Here is a 16,652-nt window from a genome sequence, read left to right as displayed (position 1 = left end):
CCCCCCTTCTCAGTGACGAGCTCACGGTGTCTGTTTTGCAGGTCATCAGAAGAACCATCTTTGCCGGACCTAACCTCTCGTGGGAAACATCTATTTAACCCCCAGATTATCCGTAATCTGCCCGGGGTCAATTAGTGTTTCTTCAATATTAATTTTCGTTAAGATTCAAACTCATCATTACTTGATTGATTTCGAAATCCTATTACCTAATGACTTTTTTTTAAACAATGAATTTCTTGTGTGTTAGGCGGCCAATGCACTCCATAAATTTGTTTGTTGTCCCACTATGCTCAGACTATGTTGTCTTAACTGGGTTGCTTCCCAGGAAACCACTCCGCTGACTGCCACTTGACAGCTATTGTGTCACTACAAAAGTATAACTCTCTGCTTAACACATGGTGGGACGAAAGCCCAGATGGGCTAGGGATTCGAACTGAAATCTCGAAAGGCCTAGCACTAATCCTATTGTTATAATCCAAAAAAATGACACAAGTATCAATCAAACTTGGGTTTCCATTGAAGAACTCAAACCTTCAATGTTCTTGTACAAATTAGTAATAATAATAATAATAATAATAATAATAATAACAATAATAGTTTATTAATCACCAAGTTATTATAATTTTCTTCTTCAAATTTTTTTTTTCACAATTACAACCTCGAAAGTAATGTTCTTGTAACTAAACCAGTCATAGAATGACCATCTCTCGATCAACTACAAAACCGAAATAAATTTATTAAAAACGGAGTTTGTTCAAAATAAAAAAATTTTAGTATCTTAGATTATACGAGCGTCGGGTATCTTGACGAGCCGAAACGAACCGAACCAATACCAACCGAGAAACATCAGCACATGTTTGGTACTATCTAAACATGTATCCAAATTGTTTTAATAATTTTCGATTGATATAAAACACGTGTTGATATCGTTTCGAGTATGTTCGGACTTCATTTTCTAGGTAACACTTAAGAATTTTTGTGAAACCAAACTATTGTAAATATACTTTTAAATTATGTAATACACATACTTTTTACGTAACCGAACCAATACCACCCAAATAAGTAAACAACATCGGTATCATTATTCAGTTTTATAGTTTTTGGTTTCGATAGAAACTCCCAACTTTATGTTTGTAACTTTAATTTATTTGATTATGTCTGATAATATTATAAACATTACTTTATATTTTATACATAAATCAAATTTCTGATGTACCGAATTTCCATTAAAATACGTGAAAAATCCCACCAATTATCTCTGATTTGAAAGGAAATATCATGGAAACATTTTGTGTTTGACCCCAAAAGGCAGAGAACACGAAATTTTGCTGGTTGACTTAATCCAAAAGGCACAAAAATAATCAACAATTTGGACTCTAGAAGTTGCATAATCTTCTTCCTCCATAACCTCCCCAATACGTCTCATGCAAAATTCCCTACCTTTCATACTACTTTTCATAACCTTATATTCTCCCCTTTCTAATTAGTTTTAATTTTATTTAATAGTTTCATTTACGAAATCAATTGTTTTTATTTATTTTATGTTTATTTCAGTAATGATGTTTAATGTTTTTACAACACCACCTCCATTTTGGAGTAAAAGCATCTTTAACACAAGTTTTTGGTGCCATATGTTGGAGACTTTGAGGGGGATGTATGTCCCAAATAACCAATGAGTGACCGACCATGAACCGTCTTTGTTATAGGAGGGAGGGAGGGAGGGAGGGAGAGAGAGAGAGGGATGATGGACATTTTTTTGCAGTAAGACTATGAAAGAGGCAAGGCCGGACATGCATAAGCATGGGTGACATTGATCAGTATCTATCCTAACGTGGCGTTTTTGAGTCGTCCATGTGAGGCAAGAAGGGGATAGGGAGAGGAAGCAACCGACGTGGAGGAGAGACGCCCGTCCAAATTCCAACGAATAAATTCCATTAAAGGGGAGAAAAGATGAATATTAGATGTTTTGTGTGGCATCGATCACCACCATCAGTAGTGCTCCATGAACCATATCACTCAGTCTAATATTCATCTATAAAAGTACCATGTAACACTAAATGATAAGATAAAAAGTTCTAGTTTTTACATCACCTTTTATAAATTAGTTATTTTAATAATAAATAAGTAATAAAACCATGACTATAATCATAATTATTCTTTTACTCAAAAGAATATTAAAGTAATATAATAAAACAAATATATTAAAAATAGTAGGTTAATAATATATTTTGTAGTTTTCTATTTGTATTTGTGTTTTATAATAATACATGGTGCAGAAAGACAGTTGAGTTCAACTTCACCTTCATTCAAACTCCCATTCCACTATTCATTCAAACTCCATAAATCTATCCCCAATTTCCCTCCATCAATTCAATCTCCACTCTTCCAATTCAATCATTCACACCATCAATCTCACCAATTCCACCTCAATTTCACAAACCCAAATGCAATCACCAAAACCCTAACCAATCAGATCTACCAAAACCTTCACAGATTCAGCAATGGTGGCCGACCCATGGATAGTCCGACTAGGAACCCAAATGGGTTCCAATCTCAAACACGCTTTACTACTAGAATCATCTTCAAAACCCTTAACCAAAAACACAAACAACAACAACAATAAACCGGACATTATCGGAATCTTGTCGTTCGAGGTTGCCAACGTCATGTCAAAAACCGTTCACCTCCACAAATCCTTAACCAATTCCGAGATCCAAAGGTTAAAAAACGAAACCCTCAAATCCTACGGCATCAAAACCCTAATTTCATCCGACGAAACGTATCTGCTCGATCTCGCGCTTTCGGAGAAGCTCGATGACTTGAATTTCATTGCCGGAGTGGTTTCGAGGCTCGGGCGGAAGTGTACGGTGCCTCAGCTGGTTGGGTTTCAGCATGTGTATGGGGATATTGTGTCTGGAGTGATTAACATTGGGGAACTGGGGTTTTTGGTGAAGGATATGGAGGCGATGGTAAGGCGAATGGAGCGGTATGTTAATTCGACTGCGAGGCTTTACGCGGAAATGGAGGTTTTGAATGAGTTGGAGGTTGCGAAGAGTAAGTTCGAGCAGAACCAGCACGAGGAAAGCCGGAAGGCGTTTGAGCAGAAGGTGATGTGGCAGAAGCAGGATGTTAGGCAGTTAAAGGATGTGTCTTTGTGGAATCAGACTTATGATAAGATAGTGGAGATGCTTGCGAGAACGGTGTGTACGCTTTACGCGCGTATTTGTGTAGTTTTCGATGATACTATTTCGAGAAGAGAGATGTTTTCCAGTAGTTCTGGTTCAGGTTCGGTTTCAGGTGCGAATTTACGTTCTTGTAGTGGTTTATCGCAAGTTTCAGGTCAGATTGATACGCGTAGTGTGAAATCTTTAGGTGGCTTTAGTAACTCGGGTATTGAGAAGCGGGTGGGTAGGGTTAGGGGTCAACCTGGATCAAGAAAAGCGGAAATGTCTCTGTTTAAAGCGGAGGATTTTAACTTTGCTTGCGGGTTGGGACCGGGGAGATTGTTTATGGAATGTTTAAATCGAAGCAGTCCGGTTTCAAAGTCTGATGAGTTTGATGACGGTTCTGTTCAAAAACGTGATGATCGAAGCAGCCAGATTTCAGGTTCTTGTAGTGTTTCGAGTAGTGTAAGAAAAGATATTAATAATCACACGGGTTTTCAATGTCGGATACCGATGATTGGGGAACGAAGACGATTAAAGACTAGTGTTAAAACCGCTCCGAAGAACAGGTTAACGGTGCAAGCTTCTCAAAACACGATTGGAGGGTCTGCTTTAGCTTTGCATTATGCTAATGTTATTATTGTGATTGAGAAATTACTTCAATACCCTCATTTAGTTGGTGAAGAGGCTCGAGATGATTTATACCAAATGCTACCAACGAGCTTGCGATTGGCGTTAAAGATGAGTTTAAAGTCGTATGTTAAAGATTTAGCAATTTACGACGCGCCTCTCGCGCATGACTGGAAAGATAGGCTTGACGAGATTCTTTCTTGGCTTGCACCGTTGGCACACAACATGATGAGGTGGCAAAACGAGAGAAACTTTGAGCAACAACAAATTGTTTCAAGAACCAATGTGCTTCTGTTACAAACGTTGTATTTTGCAGATAGAACAAAGACAGAAACCGCCATTTGTGAGCTCCTTGTCGGATTGAATTACATATGTCGTTATGAGCATCAACAAAACGTGTTATTGGATTGTGCAAGCAGTTTTGATTTTGAAGACTGCATTGATTGGCAAACTCAGTATTGAGCTTCATGGTGATCAAGACATTTGCGTCTGTGAGTTTTTCTTTTAATGTGTCGTTTGATACGATTAGTCCAACGTGATGTGAATATGATAGATTTTGGCTTATTAGTGATTTATAATCATTGTATGGATGAGTTGTTTTATGTACTTTGTTGTTGTCTTTGAAGTACATAAATTAACTTGATAAACAATGTATAATGGACTTTGGAGGTCAAACTTGTTATGTGCCACTTTGACTTTGGTCAATGATTAAATGATTTTCTTTTTGTACATTTCTTTCATGTTTTACTTATTATGTTATAGTACTATCTAAGAACATGTTATCATTAAAAGTGTGCATTGTATTGTATCATTCTGATACTTGAATGTCTCTAGCATGCTATCTCTGCATCATAGATGTGCTAACTGGACCATATTCTGTTATATGTACTGCACAAGACACCGATGCACACGACTGGCGGGTGGGTATTCGGTTTGTGGGGACTTCTGAAAAATGGTTCAACTTTTAGTTGCATGTAATCTTGTAGTTGATACTAGTGGTTTAGTTGAAAAGAAAAAGGTTACAAGTAGGTGAAGAAGAAAACAACTTTATTGAACATAACTAGAACCATGGTGAGAATGTGAGATCATATATTCCAAAACTTTTGAGTGGGTCCCATTTATAAATATACAACTAAAGATGGATAAAAAACAAATGGTCCCATTTGAATGTGAAATTTGAGCATTGGATTTTGGAACCATCATGAGAGCATGCAAGTTTCTCAAGCATGCTGCTCAATTTTAATGAGTTTGTTTATGTTTACTTGTGCTATGTATTGTTTTTGATTTGAGATGTATATAATGGTTGTATCTATATATATGTGTGGTAAGGATAAAAGTACCTAGAGATTGAGAGTTTATTTTTATATATCAAACAGTCAACAAGTTGTATTGAAACTTAGATAGTGGGCCAAACACGGATGTATAGAAGAAGTTGAACTAATATGAAAACGTGTCAAACAAATATATTATGGAGTGGGTCAAAAGTCGGCCGCATTTGTGATGGGAGCAGATTGAGACATGAGACTTTGAGAGGTGGTGCAGTCTTTTATGAAATACATGTGCATGGTTGTTCGTGACCTATTTGAGATTGATTTGTTAAATGGTTGAATCGTGTCAGGCTCAAGTTTAAATTGGACGAACTCGATGTCTTGTTTTGTATACCGATGCCGAAAAGACGCAATGTTGAAAATGAACAAACAAAACAATAATAAACAAAAAAAGATATAATAGGTCGTAAAATATAACACAATGCCGAACAAAATATAACACAATGTTGCGTAATAAAACACAATATCAAGAAAAGAGACACAATGTAAAGAAAAAAAGACACAATTAATGACGAAAATAAACACAAAACACAACGATATATAAAAAGACACAATGATCTTTTTCACTTAACATTGTGTCTTTTTCGAGGATTTTATTTTTTAAAAACAAGGAAGACGATGGAAACATTTTCGTCTTTTTACATTTTTCATTTTTTATTAACATTTGAGTTATGATTTTTTTTAATTAATTTTTCATTATTTTTTAGGGGTTTTTTTTATGGCTACAGATATCTCATTCTTCTCATTTTTGTTCCCCTTTGTAAAATAACTTATCCATGTGTCGCTACAAACCTTTAATAAAATAATTACTCAAGTTTTAAATATATGTCGCTACAAACGCCTGTGAATCTAGTGCCCGTAAACGTCGCGTGAAAGGGGGGGTGGGGGGTGGGGCTCTTCGCCTGATGACCCTGGTAGACTCGAAAATTTTCCAAGTTTTTTTTATACATATTCAAAAAAAATGTGTGTTCTTGACGTTTAAACCCAATTACCTAATTCTTTTTAAGTCCATTTTATTAAAAATAATGATAAAAATAAAATTTGCACAATCCGATGAGCCCATTAAAAAATTTAATTGGTTATACATAATAAAAAAAACTCTTTTGTTTAAGGGCCAAATTTTTTTCTGCCCTCAGCCTAGAATATTTTGACGATTCTCAAAGACGACCTTGTTGCCGAGTAAAAATTTGCAGTATGAAGGAGAGACTTCTTCGACTCGAAGTCATTTTAGTAGAGGTTGTGTGCATCTCATCCTTTTGGGGCTAAGAGTGTGTTCCTTAGTTTTTTTATGGAGAGAAAAGAAAAGAAATATAAAAGTTGAGTGTTCCCTAGTTTCATTTAAGAGATGAAAGGAAAGGAAAGAAAGTGTTTTAAAGAGTAAATTGAAGAGGATATGTTTCTTTCCAATTTGGAAGGAAATGGAAGGAAAGAAAGTAAAAGGTAAAGAAAGAAAGGAAATGAAAAGAAAAAATTCCTTTCCTTTCTTTTCTTTTCCTTTCTTGCGCTTAATGAACTTGGGAACACAGCGCAAGAGTAAGCCATGAACTCAAGAAACCCATTATACGGTACATGGTTGGGACTCCGTGTAGACTTGACAATCACTAAAGGACTTATTAATTACTTGTGAGCGTTGATTATGAGGCATGCAATTTATTTAGTTGTGACGAGTAAATGATTAGTGAACCTACTCGTTACGGTTAGTTTAAGGACACGTGACAAATTTTAATTGGGTCTACAAACTACTTGTGTATTATCATAATATACTCGTCACGACTAGTATATAATACCTATTACTGGAATTTCTTGCAAGTGACACCTAAAACTTGAAATGGGTTTTCGTAAACACTTATTTTAGAACTGGTTAATTTTTTTAAATGAACTCTTTTGAGTCTTTTGTTGTTGCAAGATATATCTTGGCTGGGCTTTAGGTCGGCCCATCACACAATTTGGGCTGGAATTGATGATTGCAGGTAGGGTTGGGCTTAGGCCGCACTTTTCTTTTTCGAAAAAAATTTCAAATCTGTCACAACTCACAACTCATACGTACACATTTACACTTGTTTATAGATAGATACAACTACACAACAATTCTACCTAATAGAAACAAACTCCATAATAATTGAATTACAAAACATATTTTATTTCTATACGTTCAATCCAAATCCACTTGAGATAATGTCATCATGGGTCATGACTACGAAATACAATTTTCTTTGCTATAATGTATTTTCTTAAATGTATGAAATAACACAACCCGAAAATGACACAAACATACATTCATGTAAACATGTTGGAACCAAACACGTACATGGTATATATAAGACTACATTAGCCTAAAGACAGACTTGGCATGACAATCTGAATAATATAAAATTTTAGTTTAGTAAAACAAAATAATAAGAAATCTGACCAAATAATAAAAGATTTACACTTTTGACAGTATAGGAATCCAGATGATAGAGAGGTTGTTCCTGCCCTCGACTCACAACCATTCTTACAGTATAGGAATCCGGATTAAGCAATAAAGCTACGAGAATAAAAGTAAACAATCAGAATTTGGGGATGACAACAGACAGGGTATTGGTAATTCCATGCCCATATCCGTTTGTAAAACTGTATCCCATACCCAGCCCATTACCCGTCGGGTATCGGGCATACCCGCGGGTATCGGGTATACCCGTTGGGACTTTCAAGTACATTTTTTTTAATCATTATAATTATTTTATACATTTTATTCATACAACAATTGTTACAAATTTAAATAAATGCACCACGTATATAGAAGCGTGACAATAAATAAATAATATCATTATAATTTTTTATATATATGTTTCACAACCTATGAAATACAAAGAATTTTTCTGGCACATGGTTAAGGTAAACGGGTATGTGTTTTTGGGTAATAGGGTCGGGTGTCATCTAATCCCATACCTGACCCGTACCATTTGTTTCGGGTATACCCGTCAGGCTCGGGCTTTTTTACTATCCCTACCAGAAGTACTAATGATGATATTGATTGTTTTAAACTACCACTAACATTTAAATATTTAATGGTGAGAAAACTATAAGAGCTACTACATATGAAAAACGAAGTGACAAGAAAAATAATCTATGGTGGTCTCTTACTCTCTTATACACACCCCTAAAAGGTATATAAGCCAAGACCACACTAAGGCTAAGGCTAAGGCAAACAAAACTCTAACGATCATGTCTCTCTATCATGTTCGATTAATTGGCCAATAACCACTTTCTTTCTACTATGAATTATTTACCACCAATGCTTGCAGGTAATTTTTTTTCTCCGATATTGCATTGCAAAGATTACACTTAACCGTGAATGCTTGAATTGAACAAAGCTTGACCTTTCTAAAATTGGTGAAACAAATACATAAAAGTGATAAAACCTTGACGATTGACATTACTTAGTGTTTTAGTCAGCTTGGGCTGCTTTGTTGTTAATCTAAGTTAGCACATGGTTATTGTCTCTTTGGCAATAATACAATCACTTCACACTCTGTACCACTTTAGAGATTTTGTCCAACTTGACTTGATAGATATTAATACATGTATGTTTAGACAAGAAGGCCAATCCCCCAAACCGTCCTCACCCGACACCCAACTAGCTCGGCCCAGCCCGTTTTACCAGGCTTACGTTTAACCAATATACGAACGGAAACTATAAAACCAATCAAAACTTGATTATTTTGTCTTCAAACTTAGAATATAAACAACTTCTTAAATTTTGGTTACAATAAATTTTGTGGTAAAATACCTAAGACTTGTCAACAAATGAAAGCAAAGATGTAAAAGCCAGCATCCAATGAAAATGACAAGACTAGGTAATTATATTATATAATTATTAAAGTAAACCTTAAATCAAGAAATAGACCAATGAGGAATTTGGGTCCCAGGTGGCCTTTAAAACTGAAACACATATAAGTTGTCTTTTAACTAAAACCAAATTCATGCATGCTTCTCTTCTCTTTCCTTTCATCAATATTATTGTCAAACCAGACATGTTATCTCCATTGATAATAGGCTCTTTTAGTACAAACACTTCATGACACCATGTGACTGTCACGTGTCATTTTCTAAAGATTGATTAAAGAAATTTGTTTTTACACGGCATGCCATTATTATTCTTAAACATTACGTGTAAGTAACTTTAAAAAAAATAAAACTTGAACAAAAACAAATTATGTGCAAGTGAATTTAAGATTTGAATCGAATCGAATTCCAAGTATAAATTCGGTTTTGAATCAAATCAGGTATAAATTACAAGTATTTTAGTTATTTTCTCTCTAGTTCGTATTGATTCAAATTCGATTTCTTAATTCTAATTCGTTTTCATTTCCGAAAGAACTCAAAGTTAAATTATATGAAAACCGATACGAAGAACTAACAGAGCGCAATATCAATGGGAGAAGGGAGATGACATGTATAAATAACAATCATTTAACAAAAGATAAATCTTGCATACTCAAAATTATTAATCTATAAAGATTTCCTCAAATAGAGCTTCATATAGAATATCATATCCTTCTTTTACTCCATCTTTACACTATACGTATATTATAATAATTCTACCAATATCCAAAACATCCTCTATTTCAGTTAGATATGTTAGTTTATTAATCAACCATCAACCACCTTTGACCACCTTCTTCGATCACATTTTGACTTTGACTTTGACTTCATCAGACCTTACTGGCTTGAATCAACACCCTCCTTAACTCATCAGCAATAGCCTTCAAAAGAACCGGTTTTTGAATAACCCCATTAATCCCAAACTGTATGCATCTTTCCCACAAATCTTCATTGGCACTAGCGGTTGAAGCAATAATCAAAGGCCAGTTTCGGCTTCTAAACTTTCTTAACCGAGATGCAACTTCAAACCCATCTAAATCGGGCATTTGTAAATCCAGTATCAAGATTTGGTAAGCCGATACAGGTGGCGTGAGAGCCGTGAGACAATCATAACCCGAGGTCACGGTCATAACCACACAGCCCAATTTCTCAAGCAGCTTACGGGTCACGGCCCGATTAGTGTCGTCTTCATCAGCTAAAAGAACGTGAAGGCCTCTAAAGATTGAGTTTGATTGCGGGTTGTGATCTGATGAGTCACTCATTTCGGATAACCCGATCATGATTGAAGGCCGAAGTTGAAACCCGAGAACAAATGACATGCTTTGATCAAACTCTACTGGATTCGGGATCACCCGAATGCTTCCTTGCATCATCTGCCCAAAAACCGACATTCATTTTAAATCATATTAGCCAAGAATATTAATAATAACAGACTATTAACCTTAAGTGCTTTTGACCCACAAGTAAACGGGTCAATACTTCCAGCAAATAAAACTACAAAGACCAAGCAACAAATTTTCTTAATAATAATTCAGACAATTGATTTGAAATACTAACCTGAACCAATTTTCTGCACATACTAAAGCTCAAACTCTCCTCAGCTACCAATCTCCGGATTCTCTGATCACTTGAAGACGGTTTAACCACAGAAAACGCATCATTTAACCCAATTTCAAACTTAACACTAACAAAACCATCACTAGAATTCGATCTCCAAGAACGCCATTGTTGATCACTTCTCCCAATGCTTCCACTTTCTCTAGAAACCCTAAAACTTAAGTACCCACCCCCATTACCCCAACTCAAAAGATTCCCAATCATATGCAAGATAACCTGTAAAACCCTTCTTTCATCCCCCATTACATTATTTGGTAGGTATTTATCAATATTCATGTCAAAGTCGTAACCTTTATTAACACACAAACACTTTGCAAGACACACAGCTTCTTTAATCATACCATGAAGCTGAAAAGATCTCATTTCCAGCGTAAACTTGCCATTATCTTTAGTATAATCATCCATTACATCATTAATCAGCATTGAAAGCACACTGCTTGTTTTGACCATTGTGTCAACAAGAATCCTTTGTTGACTTTTTAAACTCTCGTCTTGTAAAATTGAAAGCAAACCCATGATTGAATGCATAGGTTTTCTTAAACCCTTGCTCATAACTGCTTGAAACGAGGCTCTAGCTTGACTAGCCCTCATTGCTTCTTGTTTAGCTTCCTGTAAAGCTTGGTTTTGAGCCACTAATTTGTCTCTCATGAGTCTAGATTCTTCTAGAACTGCAGCGTGCGAGAGCGCAACGGCTACTTGGTCAGCAACTACTTTGACTATTTCAAGTTCTGAATTCGTCCAAGACCGAAAATTAGCACCCGGTAGGACCAAAACTAATATTGCATAACAAGCTTGAATCATTTCAGGGGTCCCACCTTTAAAGTCAGCAACTCGAAGCATTGGCATACGGATTGCAGCCACGGCTCCCGGTTGAATCGACCCGCCACTGCTTAAGTCGGCTAATCTTGACTCAGGTTCTAATAACTTCACCACTTCACTTCTTTTGATGTCCTGGACATCAGAATCATTGATTGGGATGCAAAACTGATCAACGGCTGAAGAATCGCCTCCTTTTAATTGATGAGTGAGATTCATCACCGTTTTAGCCTCGTCTGGCATCCAAATCGCACAGTTTTGTAAATCTAACGTCTCGGATAGTTTATCAAGAGTCGTGTAAAGAATCTTGTGGCGGTCAAGAGACTTTCTTATTTCTTGTGTGAGCATACGAACATGCCACCCGGCTTCCTTCTGTTTCTTGATCATTCCCATTTCTCTACCGAGATCCCAAAACTTCTTTTTCAGCATAAATTCTCTAACTTTAACTTTCAACAGCAACGGGATGAGAGTGATTAATGTAATAGCGGTTGCAAACGAAACTAACGCGGTTAAGAATTTAAAAACAGTGAGTGCAAGCATTAGATGAAAGGGGTGGGCATCGTATGTCCAACCGTTGAGTAAATGCGTCATTCCACATAAGACAATAAAGAGAATGAATTGAACAAGTACCCATTTGAAAGGGACATTTGAACAACTAACAAAGTAAAGAAGTTCAATCGGGATCGAGAAATAAGCCACTGCTATCAAGAAATCACTCACTTTTTGTGTTTCCATTATGTTCCGGTACCCGAAGAAGCCTTCAGCCTCACAGTTACACCCCGAGAACCCATTATCAGACGCTGAAACACAGATCAAGAACAAGAAAACAACCCCGAAAGCACAAGTTTTCGACATCTGATTCATCCGCAAATGAACAACTTTCTCAACCCTTTTATTGCATAATTTGATCAAATTAGAGAGAACCCTTAACTTCTCTTGAACTTAAAACCCTGAATACAAAACACAAAAAAAAGTTAATCTGAAATGAAAAGTCTTTGAGGAATTACGTCGAACAGTTGGTGTGCAAGATTTAATCTGAATTGGTAACATGTATATAAAACAAAACAGTTGCTTAAATTAAACCCAAACCCAAACCCCCCGTACACATAATCCGATGAAAAAATTTAACAAAATCAAGAATCCCAAACTTCGAAGCAAATTGAACACAAAAAACGAGAAAATACTGAAAACCCAACAAACAACCGATTGGAATTGAAGCAAAAAAGAATGAAAAATGCAGTAGGTATAAAGTGAGTCGTACCATAACCCAATTGAGTTGATTACTTTGAATTGAAGGCTGCTGAAAACTAGATACATGAACCTTACTATCCACTTTCAAAACTGAAGGTTGGTTCGTAGGAGGGAAATGGACGATCAAACAGACGCCTTTTTCGTTAGATTTGTCCGCGCCCTTGTTCTTTTTGTTAACCAGAAACAATGAGAAATATATGTAATAAAACGTCGGTTTCGTATGCATTTCTCTCGAATTTACGGGTACGAGTCTCATCAAATTCTGATATTACTTAAACAAGTCATAAAACCTTATTAAATTAAAAATTAATCTCATTTAATATTGATATAAAAGTCATATAAAATAGGGATATACTAAAATTATATCTGGTTTCTTTAAATAAAAGATATATATTATTTATAATTAAAAAACAACTTTATTGTAAAAAAAAATAAGTGGGGCATGTGTCTCAAATCCAAATAGCTTTTAAGCCGGATTATAATATCTCATTTATTTGTGAAACTCTTTTTTAATCAAATATTAAGTATATTATTAACTTATATACAATTAATAAATTAAAATCCAAAAAACATATAAATATTATAAACGAATACTTTAAAAACTACGGGGGATAAAAGCTAATATATATAATAATGGGAAACATAAAGACGGCTTTTACGTTATATAAGTACACTTTTCTTAGTATAGGTGTTTACGGTGCGGTATTAACTATTTTAGAAAATTCTGGGTTGAAACTTAACTATGGTTTTAAACTATGATAGGTGGAACCGGTTAGTTAGATGAGTCGGTTTTAACTGTTTAACTGTTAGATCATATAATGATAAATAATCCATTGTCTATTTTAGAAACAGAGGACGACCGAAATTGACTTGGGATGAGAGGATTAGACATGATTTGATAGACCTAAACCTCTCCGAGGACATGGTTGAGGATAGGAATTCGTGGAGAAGTAGAATTAAGGTTAAGGATTTTTAGAGAGATTTCAATACCTTACGGCTTAGACTTAACTTATTTAGGTCACATACCATAATGGTATTTCCCTTACATATATTATTATTATTATTATAATTATTATTAGTTTTTATATAGCTGTTAAACTGTGATCTTATTATTAATATTATTATAATTAGTAGTAGTTTTTATATAACTGTTAAACTTTGATTTCCTTTATTTTGCTTCATACACATGTACTTAGAGCCGAGGGTCTCTCTGGAAGCCACCTCTTTATTCCTTTGGATAGAGGTACGGTGTGCCTACATCCCACCCTCCCCAGACCCTACTTATAGCTTTGCTGTCGGTGGGATTGTACTGGGCATGATTAATTGATTGATATTGATTGTCTATACAGTTCAACATATATATTCTTATTAGGATGAGTCTATAGACTCATCATAGGTTTCTACTTTCTAGGGCTTCTATCACAATCTTTATATATTGTATGGAAACGCTAATTAATAAACAATGGAGTATTTATCATTATGTAAGAATTATGGATAGGTTTGACGGTTTTTACTATATTTCTATTTATCAAAATGTTGATTTTGTTATAGTTAATATAAAATTGAAACTAAAATAATTTTTTTTCAAAAAACAGGCACTCGAAGAGTCGACGACGTATTTATGACTTTGAAAGTCCTTGCACGATTTAGAAAAACACAACAAAATCAGTCAACAAAGATTTATTATATTAAAGTTTATATGCTTGTTTAGAATACATGTTCTTATGAAAAATAATCAAAATTATTACCCCTTAAACTCGTTAATATAGTGTTGTGTAATTTTGGTGTACAAAACAATTGAACACTTCAATAAATTTTGATTTAAGAGGTAGCGGGTCATTATTTTAAATACCTTTATAAGTATAACAATGTTGGCAAATGTAAGGATCTTTATACAGCAAAAATGGGTTAATATATATATTTTCGTGTTTTTTAAACACGTTTTGAGAAAACTGTGTTGGTTTTTTTTTTAAGAAAAATGAGAAAATATGTTGATATTTTATGACATGAACCCTTTTTACTAAAAGTTTAACATAATAATCAGGTTTATAATTATGATACATATAAATAACTACATATTTAAAAACAAAAAAATATATATAAATAATAAAAATTAAATGGTTGGTTTTATTTACACGTTCTACTACAAGTTCAAACCAGACTAAATCATTAAACAGTCAAAACCGAACCGTAAACTAAATCATTTGAATCTCAACCAGTCAATTTGCTTCGGTTTGAATTGTTCATTTTCAACATTTTAAATACACCCTAGAATCAATAATACTAGTAATAAACTAATAATAACCAGCATAAGTCTTAAAGTTTGGACTGTATGAAATTAACGAGCTGGGATAGTTTTTAAACCCAACTTTGTTAGATGTCAAATTCCTCTTTCTATAAAAGTTGGTGTAAAAAACACGGGTTTAATATGGGTTAATACACGATCAAAAGGGTGTTTTTTTTATAACTTTTGAGCATTCAAAAGTACTTACATTAGATAATTAACAATTTAAAACAATTTGTTGTCAAATCTTTGTATTTATTCCTACCGGCTTTTGCTAATAATTCAATCAACTCGGCGATATTTTCTAGACATATAACATTAAAAAAAATTAAATTTTGTTTTAAAATTAAAACTTTATTGACCAGAGTGTGATGGCTTACTTTTTACCTATAACGCAAGCCGAAATTGAACCAAAATGTTTGATTATCGAAAAATGTTAATAGATCCGTTCTTTTAGCATTTCGCTTTCGCCTCAATTATGAATCGGTTTCGATTAACACTGCATTTTCGTTAAGTTTTTTATTTAAGGGATTGGAAAAAAAAAAGCTAAGAAAATTTTTCTTTTTCTATTCTTGAGTTTTTCCATTAAAATAAAAGAAAAAGAATAGAAGGAAAAATTAAGTCTTTTTTTCCTTCAAAACTTTCCTGTCAAATATGGCTGGATTGTGAAGGAAAGTTTATATTCCATTACCATATTACCAATTTACCCTATGTTAATTCTCTTTTTCATGTTGCTATGAGTACATAATTGTAAAACTACAATTTTTTTTCCTATCTTTTCCTTCCAATTTAACTCAAGAATGTAATAAACACTTTCGTTTCTTTTCTTTTATTTTAACTCAAGAATGCAGTGTAAGATTAACCTAGGAGGGGCTAAAGTTTCATTGACCTTTTTCTTGCTATCGTTTGTGGGATAAAGTATTGACGTTTGGGAATTGTTAAAAGTTTTGTTAAGGATTCAAACCATTTTGTACAAATAATACAAGGGAAAATTCCCGAAATAAGCGTTTATGAAAACGTTTTTCAGGTTTTAGGTGTCATCTGTAAGAATTCCCAAAATAGGTATTATAAACTAGTCGTGATGAGTCGTTTATGATTACACACGAGTAGTTTGTAGTTAAAACTTGTCATGTGCCCATAAACTAACCGTAACGTGCAGGTTCACTAATCAGTATCTCGTCACGACTAGAAAAGTTACATGTCTCGTAATCAACGCCCACGAGTAATTCATAAGTCCTTTAGTCGCGACAACTAGTTTACCTGGTTTACATTCCCTACACGAGTAGTTTATTAGTAGTTAAGTCGTCGCGACTAGTTTAACCTTACAATCTACTCGTCGCGACTAAAGAACTTATGAATTACTCGTGGGCGTTGATTACAAGACATATAACTTATTTAGTCCTGACGAGTAAACGGTTAGTAAATCTGCTCGTTACGGTTGGTTTAAAGCCACATGTCAAGTTTTAATTGATTATACAAACTAATCGTCATGACTAGATTATAATACATATTTTGAGAATTTCTTACAAATGACACCTAAAACCTGAAAAACGTTTTCATAAACGTTTATTTTAGGAATTTTCCCATAATACAATCACTACACACACAAGTAAATAAACGAGAAAAAATTAAACTGATAGCTACACAAGTCAAGGTATAACGAAAACATCGTTGACTGCTTGATGCCACTTGGAA

At 34.4% G+C, this 16,652-nt stretch overlaps 2 protein-coding genes across 2 annotated transcripts; one reads left to right on the top strand and one right to left on the bottom strand.

The window, feature by feature from the left end:
- The first annotated feature begins 2,402 nt into the window (after window positions 1-2,402).
- LOC143613479 (protein PSK SIMULATOR 3) lies at window positions 2,403-4,268 on the top strand. The gene is given in 2 exon segments (XM_077087171.1): window positions 2,403-3,290; window positions 3,399-4,268. Coding segments are annotated over 2 exon segments (1,659 nt in total). The 5' UTR covers window positions 2,403-2,501.
- Window positions 4,269-9,537: 5,269 nt separating this feature from the next.
- On the bottom strand, window positions 9,538-12,347 carry LOC143614195 (ethylene receptor 2-like). The gene is made up of 2 exons (XM_077087702.1): window positions 10,547-12,347; window positions 9,538-10,362 (listed from the first exon to the last, which is right to left on the bottom strand). The coding sequence occupies exons 1-2, from the start codon at window positions 12,284-12,286 to the stop codon at window positions 9,820-9,822; spliced, it is 2,283 nt and encodes a 760-aa protein (XP_076943817.1). The 5' UTR covers window positions 12,287-12,347; the 3' UTR covers window positions 9,538-9,819.
- Window positions 12,348-16,652: the final 4,305 nt, after the last annotated feature.

Source organism: Bidens hawaiensis, unplaced genomic scaffold (genome assembly GCF_021521415.1).
Source record: "Bidens hawaiensis isolate Kalapana, Puna unplaced genomic scaffold, B.hawaiensis_p1.1 tig00002273_1, whole genome shotgun sequence".
Lineage (NCBI taxonomy): Eukaryota > Viridiplantae > Streptophyta > Magnoliopsida > Asterales > Asteraceae > Bidens > Bidens hawaiensis.
The sequence above is the reverse complement of the archived record's forward strand: the minus strand, read 5'-3'. Positions and strand labels throughout refer to the sequence as shown.

What these genes read in the sequence shown, in the direction of transcription:
- LOC143614195 (XM_077087702.1), bottom strand. Translation starts at nt 12,286, where the DNA reads ATGAATCAGATGTCGAAAACTTGTGCTTTCGGGGTTGTTTTCTTGTTC. An exon ending in TGTGCAGAAAATTGGTTCAG is followed by an intron (nt 10,363 to 10,546) that starts GTTAGTATTTCA and finishes GTTTTTGGGCAG; the next exon opens with ATGATGCAAGGAAGCATTCG.